This window comes from Metopolophium dirhodum, chromosome 2, assembly GCF_019925205.1.
Source record: "Metopolophium dirhodum isolate CAU chromosome 2, ASM1992520v1, whole genome shotgun sequence".
In the NCBI taxonomy this organism is placed as follows: Eukaryota; Metazoa; Arthropoda; class Insecta; order Hemiptera; family Aphididae; genus Metopolophium; species Metopolophium dirhodum.
The window spans coordinates 1,221,590-1,238,967 of NC_083561.1; the positions used below are offsets into that span (position 1 = coordinate 1,221,590).

The following is a 17,378-nucleotide window of genomic DNA, read 5'->3' on the forward strand; positions in this document are numbered from 1 at the left end:
GAAAATTTCAAAATGAAACTTTCTGTATAATCTTTGTATCAAATATTTGAGCTTGTAAAATTAAAAACCTAGATACAAGATTAAATTTAAACTTTTCGCTAAATGTTGGTCCACTACTCTACTTTCATCTAAACTTAAAATATTTATAATTAATTAACTATTCGTTTGAAATTTAATTTTTTTATAATTTATCGAAATCCTCAGAAAAACATTTTGTCGTCTAATATGAAATTAAAGTGTATACTGTCAATTAAAAATCTTAAAAACTTTGGAATGCATAATATACTTCCTATACACCCCATCAGTTACAAAAATATAGATTATAAATCTGTAACTAAATAACACTCAAAACTTAGAAATTTAGAAACGCCAAAAATAAAAAAGGCAGGCGATTGGGTGTCACTCTGCTTTACAGTAGGTTACAAGTGTGTCACTATAATGGATGGTATTAAATTTGAATTCAATAATATAAAAATATCGTTGTACCTATAAGAAAAACGATCTGAGCGAAGATGGTCAGTCAGCCTATGATATTACTAAGTATATTTGATGATATTATTGTGAATAAAGTAATTTATATGTAACCTATTTACGTGGAACCTTGTTTTAAATGTTCAATCCTTAGCTATAAAAGTTGAACATTTTATAAATTTTTAACAACAAAATAATTATTAAATTTTGTCGAAATTCGAACTTTAAATGCTTAAAAAAAATTTGTGCCTATGCATTTTTAATATTTTTCAACTGCTATTGTAACAATATATCAGGACCTTTTTTTCTCAACAAATACAATTTTATTGGCAATTATAGAAAAAAACTAATAAAAATGAGAACTGACAATGTCCGTAAACAGCTCAAAAAGAGTCAAAATATTTTCAAAATGTTATGGTATATAGAAAATAAAAATATAAACATTCAGTGAAATTTTCATGTATCTACAGTTATTAATTTTTGAATTACAACAAAATAACTAAATCGCTACATGAGAAATCGAGTGAATATCTAATCTTATAAAAATATAAACTTTAATCGCTCATATTAATTTAATTTGATTTGCTTGTAGACATTTTCTTTTGATAAAGGTAGATAAACTAAGGAATCTCGTATTACATTTTCAAATTTTAGATTTAAAAAGAAAAATTTTTATGAATTTAACTCAAAATATAACTCAAAATAATTTGCACAATTTCGTCATTTTTATGTATTTTGTCAAGATTTGAACTTTAAATGCTTCTAAAAAAAACTGTGACCAAGGATTTTTAATATTTATCAAATGCCATTGTAAGAATATATTAAGAGCCTTGTATTAAATTTTTAAGCTATTTTACCCAACAAATAATTACATTCATAGAAAAAAAACTAATACAATTGGAAACTGAAAATATCCTTAAACAGTTCAAAACAAATCAAAATATTTTGAAAATTTTATCGTGTATAGAAAATGCGAATATTAACAACCAGTGAACATTTTATGTATAAACGTTCATTTTTTTTAGTTACACCAAAACCCAAAATCGATTTTGTCAAAAACCGATTTTGCGTAAAAATTATTAACTTTTGTTTTGTTTTTCCCTGCATTTTTGAAAACTATTGAGAATTTAAAATTTTGACCTTCCGTGAATGCATCAACTATAGATTCACTTTCCCATCGAACAAGATACTGTTGAAAAAAATCGAAGCAATTTTACTGCCCCAAACGGTGGTGACAGACATAAAAATAAAAAAAAACAAATCATTATAAAATCTAAAAAAGATTTAAAAAAATTAGTTGTTTTGTAACGACCGCGAGTTACGTAAAATAAAATATGTCATGTGTTTACCTTTAAACGTATTACCGGGAATATTAATAAAATAACTTATTCCAAAATTGATGAATGCTTACTGAATGTTTATTATTATTTTTATGTTTTATTTAATGGACAATTTTATTGTAACTTGTAAGTTATAATAATCAATTAATAGTTAATATTCACTTTCAGATTAAAATTATATATTCTTGGTATACTAGTTTTGTTACGTTCGTAAATTATTTTTTTGTCTCATCTTGCAAAAAAAAATATGTATTGTTCGTTTTATGTACACATATTAAATATAAATATTATTTTTTTATTTTTTATTTTTGAATTGTTTTATTTTATTCACACTATTAACCTTATTGTTAGGTTAATTGCATGGTAATTTATACATTTCTGAGTGTATTTATCGACAATTTATATTTTTTGTGGAATTTAAAAATATAAACATCGTTTAGCTGAAGTATAGCGAAATATATTTAGAGTATTGACTATTCAAGTATGTATTACCAGGATTGGACAATTTACTCAATTTATTGTAACTGGTTACAAGTTACAGTTATATGTAACTAAGTTACATTTAAAATTAAAAGTTATATTGGTATATGTATAAAGAATAATTGACCAGCCAGGGGCTAGATAAAATCACGTTATGATCGTCATGTTAGAAAAAAAAAGATATACTTACCAACTATAATCGTATAACTAATGAATATCCAGTGGCCAGATTAATATTGTAAAACCAAAATAAACAAATATAAAAAAAAACTTGACCAAGTAGTTTTAATATTTTTAAACTGGTATTTTTAACAATAAGTGAGAATTAAAAGTAAGGCTCAAAAGTAAGAATTTTTCAGTAGTTTTCAAAAGCGACGTGAAAAACTAAGGAAAAATTTTTATTTTTTGGGTAAAAAAGCGTGAACATTTAATGCAAAGCTCCTGATATATTGTTACAATAGCAGTTGGAAAATATTAAAAATACATAGACACAATTTTTTTTTGTAAGCATTTAAAGTTTAATTTTTGACATAATTGAAAATTGAATAATTATTTTGTAGTTAAAAATTTATAAAATGTTCAACTTTTATAGCTTAGGATTGAAAATTTAAAACATATATAAAGTTATACAGCCTACAGGAAAATTTGTTACTAGTTACACGTTACAAGTTAAATTATAAATGAGTAACTCGTTTCAAGTTACAAGTTAGAAAAGTAACAGAGTTACATAACTTGGTTACATGTAACTATGATATGTCCAACCCTGGAGTGAAAAATATATATTTACATATTTTAACTTTTTACTGTATAATTTACTTATTCTCACATCTGACTCAGTTAGATATCTAGGACTTAACTTGGAATATCCATATCCGTATGGATTTGCCTTAAACGCCCGTCTTCGCAGACTACGAACGAAACTCACAAATAACAAACACTCCAGTTTAAAAATTAAAGTTCTTATGTATAAAACATTACTGAAACCTCTATGGACATATATGGTCTCCAACTATGGGGTACAGCAAAAATGTCCAATACTAACAAAATTCAACAATTTCAGAATATCGCTCTTAGGAAAATTACTAATGCTCCACCCTTTGTTTCAAATTACACTATACATAATGATCTGTCAATTAAAAACGTGACAGAAGAAGCTACAAGAAAAACGATTCTGAGCGAAAACGGTCAGTCAGTCAGCCAAGTATATTTGATAATATTATTGTGAATTAAGTAATTTATATATAACTATTTACGTGGAGCCTTGTTTTAAATTTTCAATTCTTAGCCATAAAAGTTAAACATTTTATACATTTTTAACTACAAAATTAATAAATTAATAAATTATAAATTTGATAAATTTTGTCAAAATTTGAACTTTAAATGCTTATAAATAAAAATTGTGCCTATGTACTTTTAATATTTTTCAACTGCTATTAGAATGATATATCAGGAGCCTTATATTAAATTTTCACGCTTTTTTACCCAACAAATAAAATTTTATTGATATTTATAGAAAAAAAAACTAAAAAAATTGAAAACTGACAATGTCCGTAAACAGTTCAAAAAGAGTCAAAATATTTTCAAAATGTTATGGTATATAGAAAATGCTAATATAAACATTTAGTGAAATTTTAAAGTATCTACAGTCATTCGTTTTTTAATTACAATAAAATAAGAAAATTGTTACATGAGAAATCGAGTGAATATCAAATGTTGTAAAAATATAAATTTCAGACGCTCATAAAAATTTAATTTAAGTTTCTTGTAGATATTTTTTTTTTTTGATAAAGTTAGACAATCTTATGATTAATCTTATTTACATTTTCAAATCTTAGATTTAAAAAGAAAAATTATTATGAATTCTCAACTCAAAATAATTTGCTAATTTTCGTGATTTTTCCGTATTTTGTCCAAATTTGAACTTTAAATGCTTATAAATAAAAACTGTGACTAAGGATTTTTAATTTTTTTCATCTGCCTTTGAAACAATAACCTAGGAGCCTTCTATTAAATTTTCAAGCTTTTTTACTCAACAGATAAAATTTTATTGATATTTATAGAAAAAAAAACTAAAAAAAATGGAAATTGACAATGTCCGTAAACAGCTCAAAATAAGTCAAAATATTTGGAAAATGTTATGGTGTATAGGAAATGCAATTATAAACATTCAGTCAAAATTTCATGTCCCTACGGTCATTTGTTTTAGAGTTACACCAAAAACCAAAATCGATTTTCTCGAAAACAGATTTTGCGTAAAAATTCCAGTTTTTCCTTAATTTTTCTTTTGTTTTTCACGTCGCTTTTGAAAACTACTGGGAAATTTTTACTTTTGACCCCTCAAAGTACCAACTAGATTCACTTTCCTATCAGAAAAGATACTGTTGAAGATAATCCAAGCAGTTTTATTGTCCTAAAAGGTGATGACACACACAAAAAAAAAACACATCATTGTAAAATCAATATATTCATCGCTTCGCTCAGAATCTAAAAAGAATTCTGTATATATATTTAGCTAGTTTCATACAATTCCCAGTCAAGTGCCACTAGTGGGTGGCTTCTTACTCACGTACTCATGTATTATTGTAACTCTTATCAAATATGCTAATTACAAATTTCTAATGTAATTTTAAATATCACCAAAAGCTTGTAAAAATCATTCAGAGTTTTTATTTGTTGGTGCATAAACGTATAAATGGTCAGGTTTTCTTTCACTCTAATTTAACAATAACAGCGCATATATTGTTTTATATAATATCGTGTTGGCGTGCAAAGAAAGAAATTAAAAAAATATATATTTTTTTAATTTGATCACGTTTGCTATTGATACAAAACTGATTCCCAGAATTCTACAAAATGGAAAAATGGTCTACGTGGTCTATACTCAATAGCAATTAGATCAACTCACAAAAAAAAATCGTGAAACTATTTAAAAGTTTCGCCGAAAAAGTGGTACATTCAAATACAATAGAGATCTCCCCTCACTTAGCTTAACAATTAAAAAGAGGGGTATTTGGAAAAACGGCAAAAAAAAACATAAAAATATTGAATTGCCTCGTCACGACATTATAAAAATGGCGTTTATTTTTGCATATAGAATAATTTTATAGAAAAATGTACCAAAGATAAGAACTACCTAATATATTTAATTTTGCTTCTTGTGCGTCTTGTACCACCTATAATATGTTGTTTTTAAACCAAAATAACTTGCTGTCTATGTATTATAAAAGAGAAACCTTTAATTATTGTCGGACTGATAGTATAAGAAAACATATGTCTCGAAAGAGGGTGCGTATTATTAAATTACAAGTATAGTCGTTGTATATAGAAGTTGGTTAATATACAGCTATGTATAGGTAGAATATAGGTTCAACACTGGTTGCACTAATCCAATTCTGACCTTAATTGCCTTGGTATTATTTTATGATGTACACAGTCTTCCAACGGAAATTTGAACCATTTAGCTCTAGTGTATATTGATTTTTTTTTTAACTAAGCAAATGTAATAGTCTGTTCATAAATGTGCAGCAAAACTTTTAGTCCGTGTGTGCTTGAAGTGAAATCTACATCAAAAACGGTAAAAATCTAAATTAAATGTATGTGCGCGTATTGCATAATATTCAATATATAGACGTAGGAATGATGGGTGGATGTTTAAGTATGTGTAAACCAACCGTACGAATAAAGGTATTGTGATTATATATTAATTTAATTGTTATTGTTATACTATACATTAAATAAAATATAGGTATACAAATTTTATAAATTATGTAACAATCGATGTTATTTTTTTAGGTAAATAATGATGCCGTTGTTCCTACTTTGGAGAGTTTTGATAAGAAATTAGGAGAAGCTGATGCTTATTTACAGCTTCTTATTGAACAAACTAAGGTTTGAATAATTTAAATATAAATAGCTTAAAAAAACTTATAACAATAATATTATACGTACCTATGTAAAATTTATATATTATTTTCCAGAATTTAGAAGTAAAAATGAATACAATGTGCGAGGAAGACAAAGCACATTGTGAATGTATAATTTCAGAAACTAATGTAAATATATTTGTTTGCATTTACATTTTATTAATATTAATTTAAATTGTAAAGTGCTCTTATGATAATATGTATGTATACAGTGTGAGATGTATTGATTTTACTAATATCTTATACCGAGTGATTCTTTTATCATCAAACACTCATTATTTCAAAAAGTATAAATGTGTTTGAAATTTTTTTTTTTCATGATGTTTTATTGTCAATATTAGTCATTATAAACAAAATTGTTAAAAATATATATATTTCTTACCCTTAAAATATTTTAAGTTTTTTACTTTTTTGAATGACAACATTCAGTTTGAACTTAATATTCCAAAGCAGAATATTTTTCTAAGTATTTTGATACATAAAAACCGAATTTAAGATGAGTAGTTTTAAGTTTATGAGTTATAACTTATAAGTATTTAAAGTATAGAATACAGATGATCGGAGTGAAGTAGTACGCGGTTATTCCGCAAAATTTTGCTCCACTACTCCGCTTATCTAAACTTTAAATACTTATAACTCATAAGCTACTCATCCTAAATTCTATTTTTATGTATGGAAATACTCAGAAAAATAACCTTCTTTCGAAGATTAAATTAAAACTGTGTTGGGTAATTCAAGAAAGTGAAAAAATTATTAAGATAAAAAATATATTTTTTTTAATAAAAATGTTATTTTGTTACGACTTGAAACCATGTAAGATAAAATATTTTCAAAAACATTAATACTTTTTGAATAATGAGTGTCCTATGTTAATAATGAATTACTCTCGCAGGGTCGTCTAAATGCTACGTTACAAAAAATGATGAGTATCAAATTAAAAATATGACTAAATCCTCCAATTTTATAGAAAACAATTTTAATGATCTTATATAATATGTATACACAATTTATACCCAGTATTTAAGATTTAACTTTTTTAAAGAAACCACAATGTAACTAATTTGTAATACCAGGTATATTATTACACTTCAGAGATATTTTTTGGAGAGTAATTAAAAACTTAAAAACTAGTGAAGTACTTAAGAAACAACAAACTATTTTAAAATCGTTTTCAAACTTATAATCGCATGAAGTTGAACACCACTATTTCTTGCCGAAATTCTATGATTCTATGTCAAATAATTTTAATTTTAATTTTATTTGTGTTTTGATTACTATAAAATTGTTTTTTAGAAACTAATGGACCAAGTAAAGCATTCAATTGTGATGTTACAAATAGCTAAGGTGATATTTTTAGTACATTTTTAACAATAAATTAATAATAAATAGGTGTGTATAAAAAAATTATTTCAATTACTTTGATTATTGCTTTTCAGAATACCGCATTCCCTGTTAATGGATCATATCGAACAACATCTGTTTCCACAGATTATGATTTCCCTAGTTTAGAAGGTAAATACAATTACAGATAATAAAAATATATTATCTTTATCAGCTATCTCTATGTATATACGTAAATATTTTATACACACTAATAATTTTATTTTTTAAAACTAATTTTAGGAGACACGGGTAGTATAGAATATGGAGCTGAATGTGAAGAACGTCCTAGAAGAGATTCTCAACCAATGGATAATGGTAATAACTATTAACTAATAATGTTGATGCGTAGGTAGTAGGTATATTATGCAGTAATATACAGAATGATTATTTTAACAGTAAATACTTATAATTTAAAATTTAAAATTTACTCGTTAGGCATTGGCTTCTTTTAACAAATTGGTCGAATATATCTTTATAATACAGTGAAACTTCCATATAACGAACTTCCATTTGACAAAATTTTCCGTTAAACGAAATATTTTTGAGAATCAAACAAAATTAGAACCAAATTTATTCAATTCCATTTAACGAAATTCAGAAGTCTCATAGGGGATAAAAAAAAATCATATTATAGAGAATTTCGTTTAATAGAATTGAATAAATTTGGTTCTCAAAAAAATTTCGTTAAATGGGAGTTTGTTACATGGAAGTTTCACGGTATATAAAATTTAAACTTCGAACAAATAATTAAATAGTTATAATCTAGGGTGCGGGTTTTAATGTCCTAAGAAATACTTTAAAATGTTCTTAAAAGATGCATTTATTACTAAAAAGTTAAATAATCTCATTAAAAAATTGTCCCAAAACGTCAAAAAATATTTTTAAACTATGAATAAATATCTTAAAAACCCAAAAGTTTATTTGTATAAAACTCAATTAAAAAACACGTCTATGCCGGGTTGCATTAAACATTTAATGAATCAATTGTGAGCTAATGGTCCCTTTACAAGATTTAGTGGCCCACGATTGGTCCATTACATTTTAGTGAACCATTAAAATTGTTTATGCAACCTAGCGTAAATATATTAACTATATCTTAAATTGTATTTATTCGTTTTATTTTGTGTTCATTTTGAATTGCTATTTTTTCATAGGAACATTTAAAACAAATCATACATTTCTTTTTTTCTAATATTTATTTGGATGTATACAATCTGTAAATAATAGTTACAATAAGCATATGAGCTGAAATACAATTGACTTTGAAAAAAACGTGAGGGGAGTAGTTACCCAGCAGTAACACTCGACGTGAAATAATCATAAATTAAAAAAAAAAAAGGTATGAACTGTTAAAAATATAAGTAAGTAGGTACTATCTATATTCTGTTTATTTTTATCTTTGGTTTGTACATGAATACGTGATAAATGCTCTGCACGACCGTGTATCTACCAATATATTTTTATAAACACGCGGTTATATAGTACAATACACTATATACCTATATATTATATTATACTATATATATATATAATATACGCATTATTCAAAATCAATTACAGTCAATTACGTGTATAAAATATAAAATACAATGTTTGTACTTTGTATAAACCATAGTTTCCAGTTAATCATTTCAAAATGTATTGCGATTACAAATGAATATTTTGTTTTCGAATTTCGAAAGATATTTTCATTTCCATCTGGTACAAAAATGCTAAAAATGTATTCATAAAGCAAATATGGCCAAAAATACAACAAACTACAAAATCCAATTTTCATTTTTTAATACTATTATGTATGAAACAAATTTCGAAGGTATACCTACTTGGCCACTTGGAAACCATTTTTAAAGTTAAGATTAAGTTAAGATATAAAATCATTGTATTCACAAATCTATTCTGAGCGAAAACTGTCTGTCAGCCTATAATCTATATTATACTAATATTTTTAGATTACAAAAAATATCTAAAATCGAAATATTTTCCGTTTAAATATCTAATTTCGTCAAAATTTGAACATGAAATATCTATTATTAAAGATCATGTATATATAATTTTTAATTTTTTTTTTATTTAATTATGCTATACTTTGAGAAACCTTGATTTAAATTTTCAATTCTTAGCTGTACAAATGTTTACAAATGTAATTACAAAATTATTTCAAATTTTCGTGATTTTGATAAACTTTGTCAATATTTTTACTTAAAATACGTAGAAAGAAAGATCGTGCCCAAGTATCTTAGATACCTATTTATAAACTGTTATTATGAGAACCTTGTATTAAATTTTAGAGTTTTTTCACTAAGCAAAACATTTTTTATCGACAATAATTTAAAAAAATTATTAAAATTCGAAAATTTGTCATGGTTATAACTTATAAATAGTTCAATTCAAAATATTTTTAAAATTGTATTATGTATAGTCTTATTAACATTAACTGGCGAACATTTAAAGTATCAACGATTATTAGTTTCTGAGTTACACCGAAAAAAATTAAATCGATCTTCTCTAAAATGTGTTATCAGATATTCCAGATGTTTCTTACTCTTCGTCTGAAGACGATTTTTATGATGCTTATGAAGACGAAGAAGAATGGTCTAAACCTAGTCGTAAAATCGAACCAGTGCCTGCAATGCGACGAAAATACAAGAACCGAATACTCGTCGGGTAAGTTTTAAACAATTTGATTTTTCAAACCATAGCAAATTTTAATATAGCCATAATAATATTAAATTTCATCTTAAACTGGGCTAATTATTGTTGTAATACATCATTGAAACAAATTTTCGGAAAACAACATTTTATTTTTGAGAAATTGCTAGAAAACAGAATCAAGAATATCAAAATTCCCTCCGTGTTCATTTATCAGAGAGTCCGTGCTGTACCCTGGTTAGGGTGCAAGACGTCATAAGATCAGCTGATTATATTGTATGTTGGCCTTGAACTATTATCACAACGTAATCACCCGTCTACGCTACTTTTGTAGTTCGTAGTTCATGTAATTATTATTATATTAGTATATTCATTTTATACACAAATTCTATCAAAATCGATTACTACTGGCCTTCCGTCTATTGTTTTATCTTTAATTATAAACTATAATAATATAATCTAAAGTTTATCTATTATGTTTTAAACAGTGATTGGTGATTTTTACTTTTTCACACATTTTCTATTTCAAAAAAAAAATGTATTAGTGATTTTTAGAATATTTGTTTTATTCAATAATATAAGCATTAGCTGCTATACAAATGATTTCCCGTTTTTGGAATTGGGCTAATACCTCACCCGGGAATCCAGAATCAGCAATAACTGCCAACATGGGCCAAAGCCAAAGGTTAAAATTTACCTAATTACCAAATTACTATTTTAATGAAACTGATATAAATCTTCCAAGTAATGATGATTATTAAACATACAAAATAAATCGTAACTTCTTTAAATTAAGATAAAAGTTTTCAGCTTATTAAAATTTATACTTTAATCAGTTTATAATATATTTTTATTTATTTAATAATTGCAAGTAATTTTATTTTTTTAATGCGTAAATAAATGTATATGATTTAGATAAATATGATATAAATCACCTTTTTTATTTATGATAGTGTTATTATTTATGTTTTTTTTATTATCCATTTATGCCCATGTCCTGTTGCTGCTTAACTTTTTTTTTCATTTCATCAACTAACTATTTAAATAATTTTACGATTAGTATTTTATTGTACTTCATTTTTAAATCTTACAGATGTTAGTAGGCAGATAAGTAGTAATTTATAAACAGTTTTCTTAAAAAAATTCCCTAAATCATAATCATACAGCACTATTTACAATTGATAGTTTAGTATCTACTAATAGATAAATGTTAGTTATCAAGGAATTAAGTATTAATGTTGAGTGTGTGTTTAATATTTTTCAAACAATTATACAATAATTTGATATTTTAATGATAATTTTATATCTTTAGTGATATATTATAATGTTTGCATTTTATTTCAAGTAAAGAGATTAACAAAAACTCATTCATTAATTAGTTTTATCAGTTACCTATAAATGTCCACAAAATATAATAGTAAAATTAATTTTTTTATTTCAATACCTTTTATTTAAATACAAATTGAATTGCTTATATATATATATTTGCATTTTATTTAAAAATATTGCATTGTTTTTGAGTATTTTGGTAAGAATTATATGTTGCAGTAAACATTAAATTCAATTTGTTACCTATCATAATATAAAATATTTATTTACATTGTTTTCTTACAACTAATAATCTAAATAATCTGATTTAAATGTTTATTATTTTATCTATCTCATAGTGGAAGTGAACCAGTTCTGGATGCTCATTCTGGGAATTTGACTCAGTCGGGATCTTCAGATTTAAATCAAATATCTTTAGATACTACTGATCGGACCATTGCAAATATGCCAAAAAAAAAGGATAGTTATAGCAAAGACAATATAGTTGTACCTACTTATTCAGATGGATCTATAAATTATGATGGTATTATAATATAATTTTATTCTATTTTAAGTATATTTTTTTTAATTACATTTTCATTGTTTTAAAGCTATTTACGAGGATCAAGATGAATCCGATGGTAAGAAAAAACACATTTATTTTAAAATGTATAATATTTATATGTGTAATATAATATATTTATATAGATATATTTTGTTACAGTCACTATGCAGGGTTCAGTTGTTACTCATCTCATATCTCAAGTAAAAATAGGTATGGATTTAACAAAAGTTGCCCTACCAACATTCATATTAGAAAAGCGTTCATTATTAGAAATGTATGCTGATTATTTAGCCCATCCAGATTTATTTCTCAAGTAAGTATTTCTATAAGTTAAAATCTTTTTAAATATATATATAATATATTTATTATGATTACATTTTTATTTTGTTGTGTTATTATTTATATATATGTATATTTTGTATAGAGCAAATGACTTGGAAACACCTGAAGAACGAATGGTTCAAATAGTACGTTGGTATTTATCTTCATATCATGCTGGTCGAAATTCTGCTGTTGCAAAAAAACCCTATAATCCAATCCTTGGTGAAATATTTCGTTGTCATTGGAACGTACCTGGAATTACTGCAGGAGAATCAGAATTGTCAAATGATATTACAGCTCAAAATAATTCAGAAGCAGCTGTGATTAATGAAGAAGAAAACCCTTTACCTTGGACTGACCCTGATCAATTGATATTCCTTGCTGAACAAGTTTCTCATCATCCCCCCAGTAAGATCAACTAAATGTATAATATATATTAATATTTGTAGTTAGTCAATGTACAGGATATCTTGTTTAGGTTTTCATATTTAATTCAATGATTTGTTACAAAGTCTACTTTAAATCACCTCTTTAAATTAATTCTTATTAAGTATTATGTATTACAAAAATGTATTTATTTTATTTTGGTACATTTTCAGTATCTGCATTCTATGCTGAGCATAAGGCAAAAAAAGTAACTTTTTGTGCAAATGTTTGGACTAAATCTAAGTTTCTTGGCTTATCTGTTGCTGTTCATCATGTGGGACAGGGGATCGTAAGATTATTAAAACATAAAGAAGAATACATTTCAACATTCCCTAGTGGTTATGGCAGGTACTTATAGGTAACCTTGTAAAAATGAATGAACATTTTACTTACAAAATTTGTATTTTTTTTTATAGATCGATACTAACTGTGCCATGGATTGAGTTAGGTGGATCTGTAACTATATCATGTCCACAAACAGGTTACCACTGTGATATAGAATTCCATACTAAACCATTCTATGGTGGAAAGAAACACCGCATTACTGCAGAAGTATTTGGACCTAAGACAAAAAAGGCATTTCTTACTATAACTGGTGAATGGAATGGTTCTATGGAAGCTAAATGGGCAGATGGCGTAAGTATTAATATTTTACTAGTAAGCAGTTTATTGCCGATAAATATTAATAATAGCTTCAACAAACACAATATATTCTCTAATACAGGGGTTAGCTGTTAGTTTAGAAGGTGGTAGGGATGATTTGAAAAAAGAATATTTTATATATCCTAAAAGTAGATTAAACATTAATTATGTGCAGAGAAGTTAGCCTACACAGAGGTGTAAAATAAAATAATTGTCTTTTACCCTGAATAATCTAAAAATGTAATGTATGTGTGAACCCAAAATTAAAGTTAAATATTTTTGGTAGTTAATTTTTTTTACCCTGTGGTCTGTTTATTGTTGATCCCTGCTCTTATGTGTTTAAAAACTGTTTTTCAACTTTAAAAACAAAGAGTAAGATTTGTCGTAATGTTGTAATGTATGAGCAGACTTGGACCATAAGTACATTATGTTCACTGGTATTTATTCTAAGTGGCCCCATTCTGTTACTAAATAATTAGTTAAAAAAAAAAAATAGTTTATTGTAATACACAGGGCATACATTATGTTTGTTGTATTATTATAAAATCAATATACTCCAATTGTCACTATGGTCCTGGTGATCTTTATTAATATTAAATTACTATTAATTGTTTATATTTTTAGAGAACCGAATTGTTTGTTGATACTAAAGCAATTGAAGTAATTAAAAAGAGAGTTCGCAAAGTTGCTGAACAAGATACCAATGAATCTAGATACATTTGGAAAAAGGTTACATTAGGACTCAAGTAAGAGCTTTTATTATTATTTGAAACTTTAAAATAGTTCAATGTTTGTGCTAATAAAAACCTCTGTTTATAATTATAAAAACCATAATAACACATAATTTAGAGACACTTTTTCCTATTATTTTGGCATTTATTATGTAAAATTTAAGTTCAATGACTAATATGATAGAATGCTAAATAAAGTTGATAACAATTAATTGTTATGACTTGCAATTCCTTTCAAAAATAATAGATTAAACATGACTAAAGAGTTATCTATTGAATTAATAGAGAATAAATTAATTCCTTCATTTCAAAAGTAAATATGTATAGTAGTAATATAATATATATACATTTTATATTATGTTGATGGGAAATGTACACATAGCATGGTCTATTTGTTCTTATCCCAATCAACAAATAATTTTTATGTGAATTTTTTTGTCCATCTAATATATATTAATAATTATATATGGGGGACAGAGTGTACATTTCTCAAAATTCCACATTTATCGTAACATATATATATATTTCTTTTAAATTATATAATGTAACTAATCGTTATATAATTTTATTTCAATTTATAAATTATTTTTTGTCAGCTTATGATAAAATTATTCCATTCTTGTTGAAAAAAAGTAAAATATTGAAATGTATTATAATATAATATTCACTACATGTTTTTAATTACATTGGTGCAATTTTGAATTCTATATTAAATCCTCTTGTACAATATTTATTTTATAATAATTTTATTTATTTTACGTCTTGATTATTGTAGGTATAATATCTTATCAAATTACAACCTTAACAATTTGTATTCCAATTTATTTTTCAGAGTTGATAATGTAGATCAAGCTAGTCAAGCTAAAGCTGAAATTGAACAAAAACAAAGAAATGAAGCTGAAGTTCGAAAAGAGAGTAATGAAGTTTGGATTCCTCGAGTAAATAAAATTAATAATATTTATTTTAAATAATTTCGGTCCTTTAGAATCCTTTCCATTGACATTTTTTTTAATGTTTAAACCGTTACACAAGTCACTTTATGTTTTATCCGTTTTTCATAGAATACTGACGCTTATACAACTCTTTGAAATTTGAGGACTTTACCCACATGTTTTGTTTCCGTCTTACAAATGCACAACATATCAAATTACACGTTTAGAATAATCCATATAATTCTGTTATTTTTAATATTAGATTAAATTGATATATTATCAAATTTTAATACTAGGGCACCACATAGGTTTTTTTTAATTTAAATTTTATAGCAAGTTATGAGAATTGTATAACTGTAAATTGTTTGTGAAATTTAAAACTTCTATAATTTGCATTAAAACTAAAATATCCAAAAACGCATCTTTAGGGCCTTGAATAATTTTCTTACTTTAAAATTTTTAATAGGTCAATTTACTCTGATGTTAAAAATGACAGAGTAAAATGAATAATTCTGAATGTAAATTTTGGTATGTTATACATTGGTAACACGAGTATAACATCCTCTTAAGAATTTACACTAATAGAGTAAATCATAGGGAAACATACGATGCATCAAAAACAGATGTTATACATATTTGACAATTTCTGAACTGGGTCTTGCTCTAAAGTATACTATGTTGTGTAGTAGCAGTACTAATAAAATATGTACATAATATTATTATATTATATATACAGTATATATAATATTATTATATTATATATACAGTATATAATGTATATGTATATTATATAAGTTTAAACACTAAGGATAAAAAGAAAAATAAGTGAAAGGAAAATATTTTATTTTTTTATAGGTATGTAGAGAGGATTCTATATTAATATCAAAATGTTTGTACATAATTTTAAAAGCTATGTATTATGTATATTTAATATTAACTGTTTTTTATTTTAGTGGTTTGTGCAAAACGGAGAAAATTGGGAGTACAAATCACCATTAGAAAAACGGTTAGGTGTGACATTTGAATCAATGCCATCATGACAACCCTATTAACTTTAAACATTAAAAGAAAATCCTAAATATGTATAAATATACATTTAATGTATATTCATCATCTAAGTATTCAAAATATGTTTGTTTACATATTTAAAGATGTTTTGGTGCAATATAAATGTCTATATTTTTATTCCCAATATATTTTTATTCGGTGACTTAAAAAAAAAAATGGTGAATAGTCACAATTTTGTTACAATCAAAAGAAAATTATAGTAGTGTTTTATGTATATATGTCTAATAGAAAATTATGTCATTACTGTTGTTACCAGAGTTATTATTTGTATTCACTTTGTATGTGAATCAGTCACATATACAATTTACTAGCTTATTTTTAGATTATTAAGTTTTGGTACTGATTTTGTTGATATTATTATAATAATTTGTTCATTAAAAAAAAATATAAAAATCTAATATTATATTGTAAATTAAAATTGGATGTAAGTGTTATGCATTATTTATTTATACACTAATATCAGATGAGAGAACAATATAATATTTATTACTTATCTCATTACAAATTGTGATTGACCTGGTTATTTGTTTTTAACTTATGTTATATTATACTACGAAAAAAATTAAACTATATTATTATTTATAACTAAAAATGTTGATTTAAGTATGTAGCCTTAAATCAAATAATTTACTTAAAAGAAATATAATAACAAAAAAAAAATTACCGTGTACATTTTTTATAGTAAACTTTATTCTTCCTAATATTTACAGAACTCTGACCATTTATTAGAATGGGTAACTTTTTGTTTAAAATTATAATTTGAAATTTTAAACATATTTGGTTCAAATTTAAAACTATCAAATGCAATTGTGTTAAATATTTTAATTACTCAACTTTTATTAATATTCTTATGAGTTGTTATTTTGATAATACTATTTAAAAAATATCATGTTTGCGCATGATTTACAATTTTAGCTTTAACTATGTTTTGGTTAATTTCAGAAATATCATTTTTAATACCAACATTTATTATGTAGGTACTTATAAACTCATCAGTAAATGTTGGTTATCATTTATAAATTAAAATAGTGGCAAACATTTTTTGAAAGTATTAAATTAGATACTTATAGTACCTTGTGCCTGCTGTATTATTTGTGCAATACTGACATACTGTAATATATTATTATTTGTTATATACA

General features: G+C 25.0%; 1 protein-coding gene across 2 annotated transcripts in view; it reads left to right on the forward strand.

Annotated features, from left to right (window-relative positions):
- LOC132938047 (oxysterol-binding protein-related protein 9) overlaps positions 1-16,849 on the forward strand; it is a 33,881-nt gene extending 17,032 nt beyond the window's left edge. The window contains exons 3-17 of one of the 2 annotated variants that reach the window (XM_061004714.1): positions 6,084-6,179; positions 6,269-6,343; positions 7,508-7,558; positions 7,651-7,726; positions 7,838-7,912; positions 10,120-10,261; positions 11,914-12,098; positions 12,166-12,195; positions 12,279-12,432; positions 12,544-12,848; positions 13,040-13,214; positions 13,283-13,502; positions 14,133-14,254; positions 15,072-15,177; positions 16,125-16,849. In XM_061004714.1, coding sequence (XP_060860697.1) covers positions 6,084-6,179; positions 6,269-6,343; positions 7,508-7,558; positions 7,651-7,726; positions 7,838-7,912; positions 10,120-10,261; positions 11,914-12,098; positions 12,166-12,195; positions 12,279-12,432; positions 12,544-12,848; positions 13,040-13,214; positions 13,283-13,502; positions 14,133-14,254; positions 15,072-15,177; positions 16,125-16,211 — 1,899 coding nt within the window. In that variant the 3' untranslated portion in view covers positions 16,212-16,849. Of the gene's footprint in view, positions 1-6,083; positions 6,180-6,268; positions 6,344-7,507; positions 7,559-7,650; positions 7,727-7,837; positions 7,913-10,119; positions 10,262-11,913; positions 12,099-12,165; positions 12,196-12,278; positions 12,433-12,543; positions 12,849-13,039; positions 13,215-13,282; positions 13,503-14,132; positions 14,259-15,071; positions 15,178-16,124 lie in introns of those variants that run through there. The other variant, XM_061004715.1, reaches the window with a different exon arrangement.
- Positions 16,850-17,378: the final 529 nt, after the last annotated feature.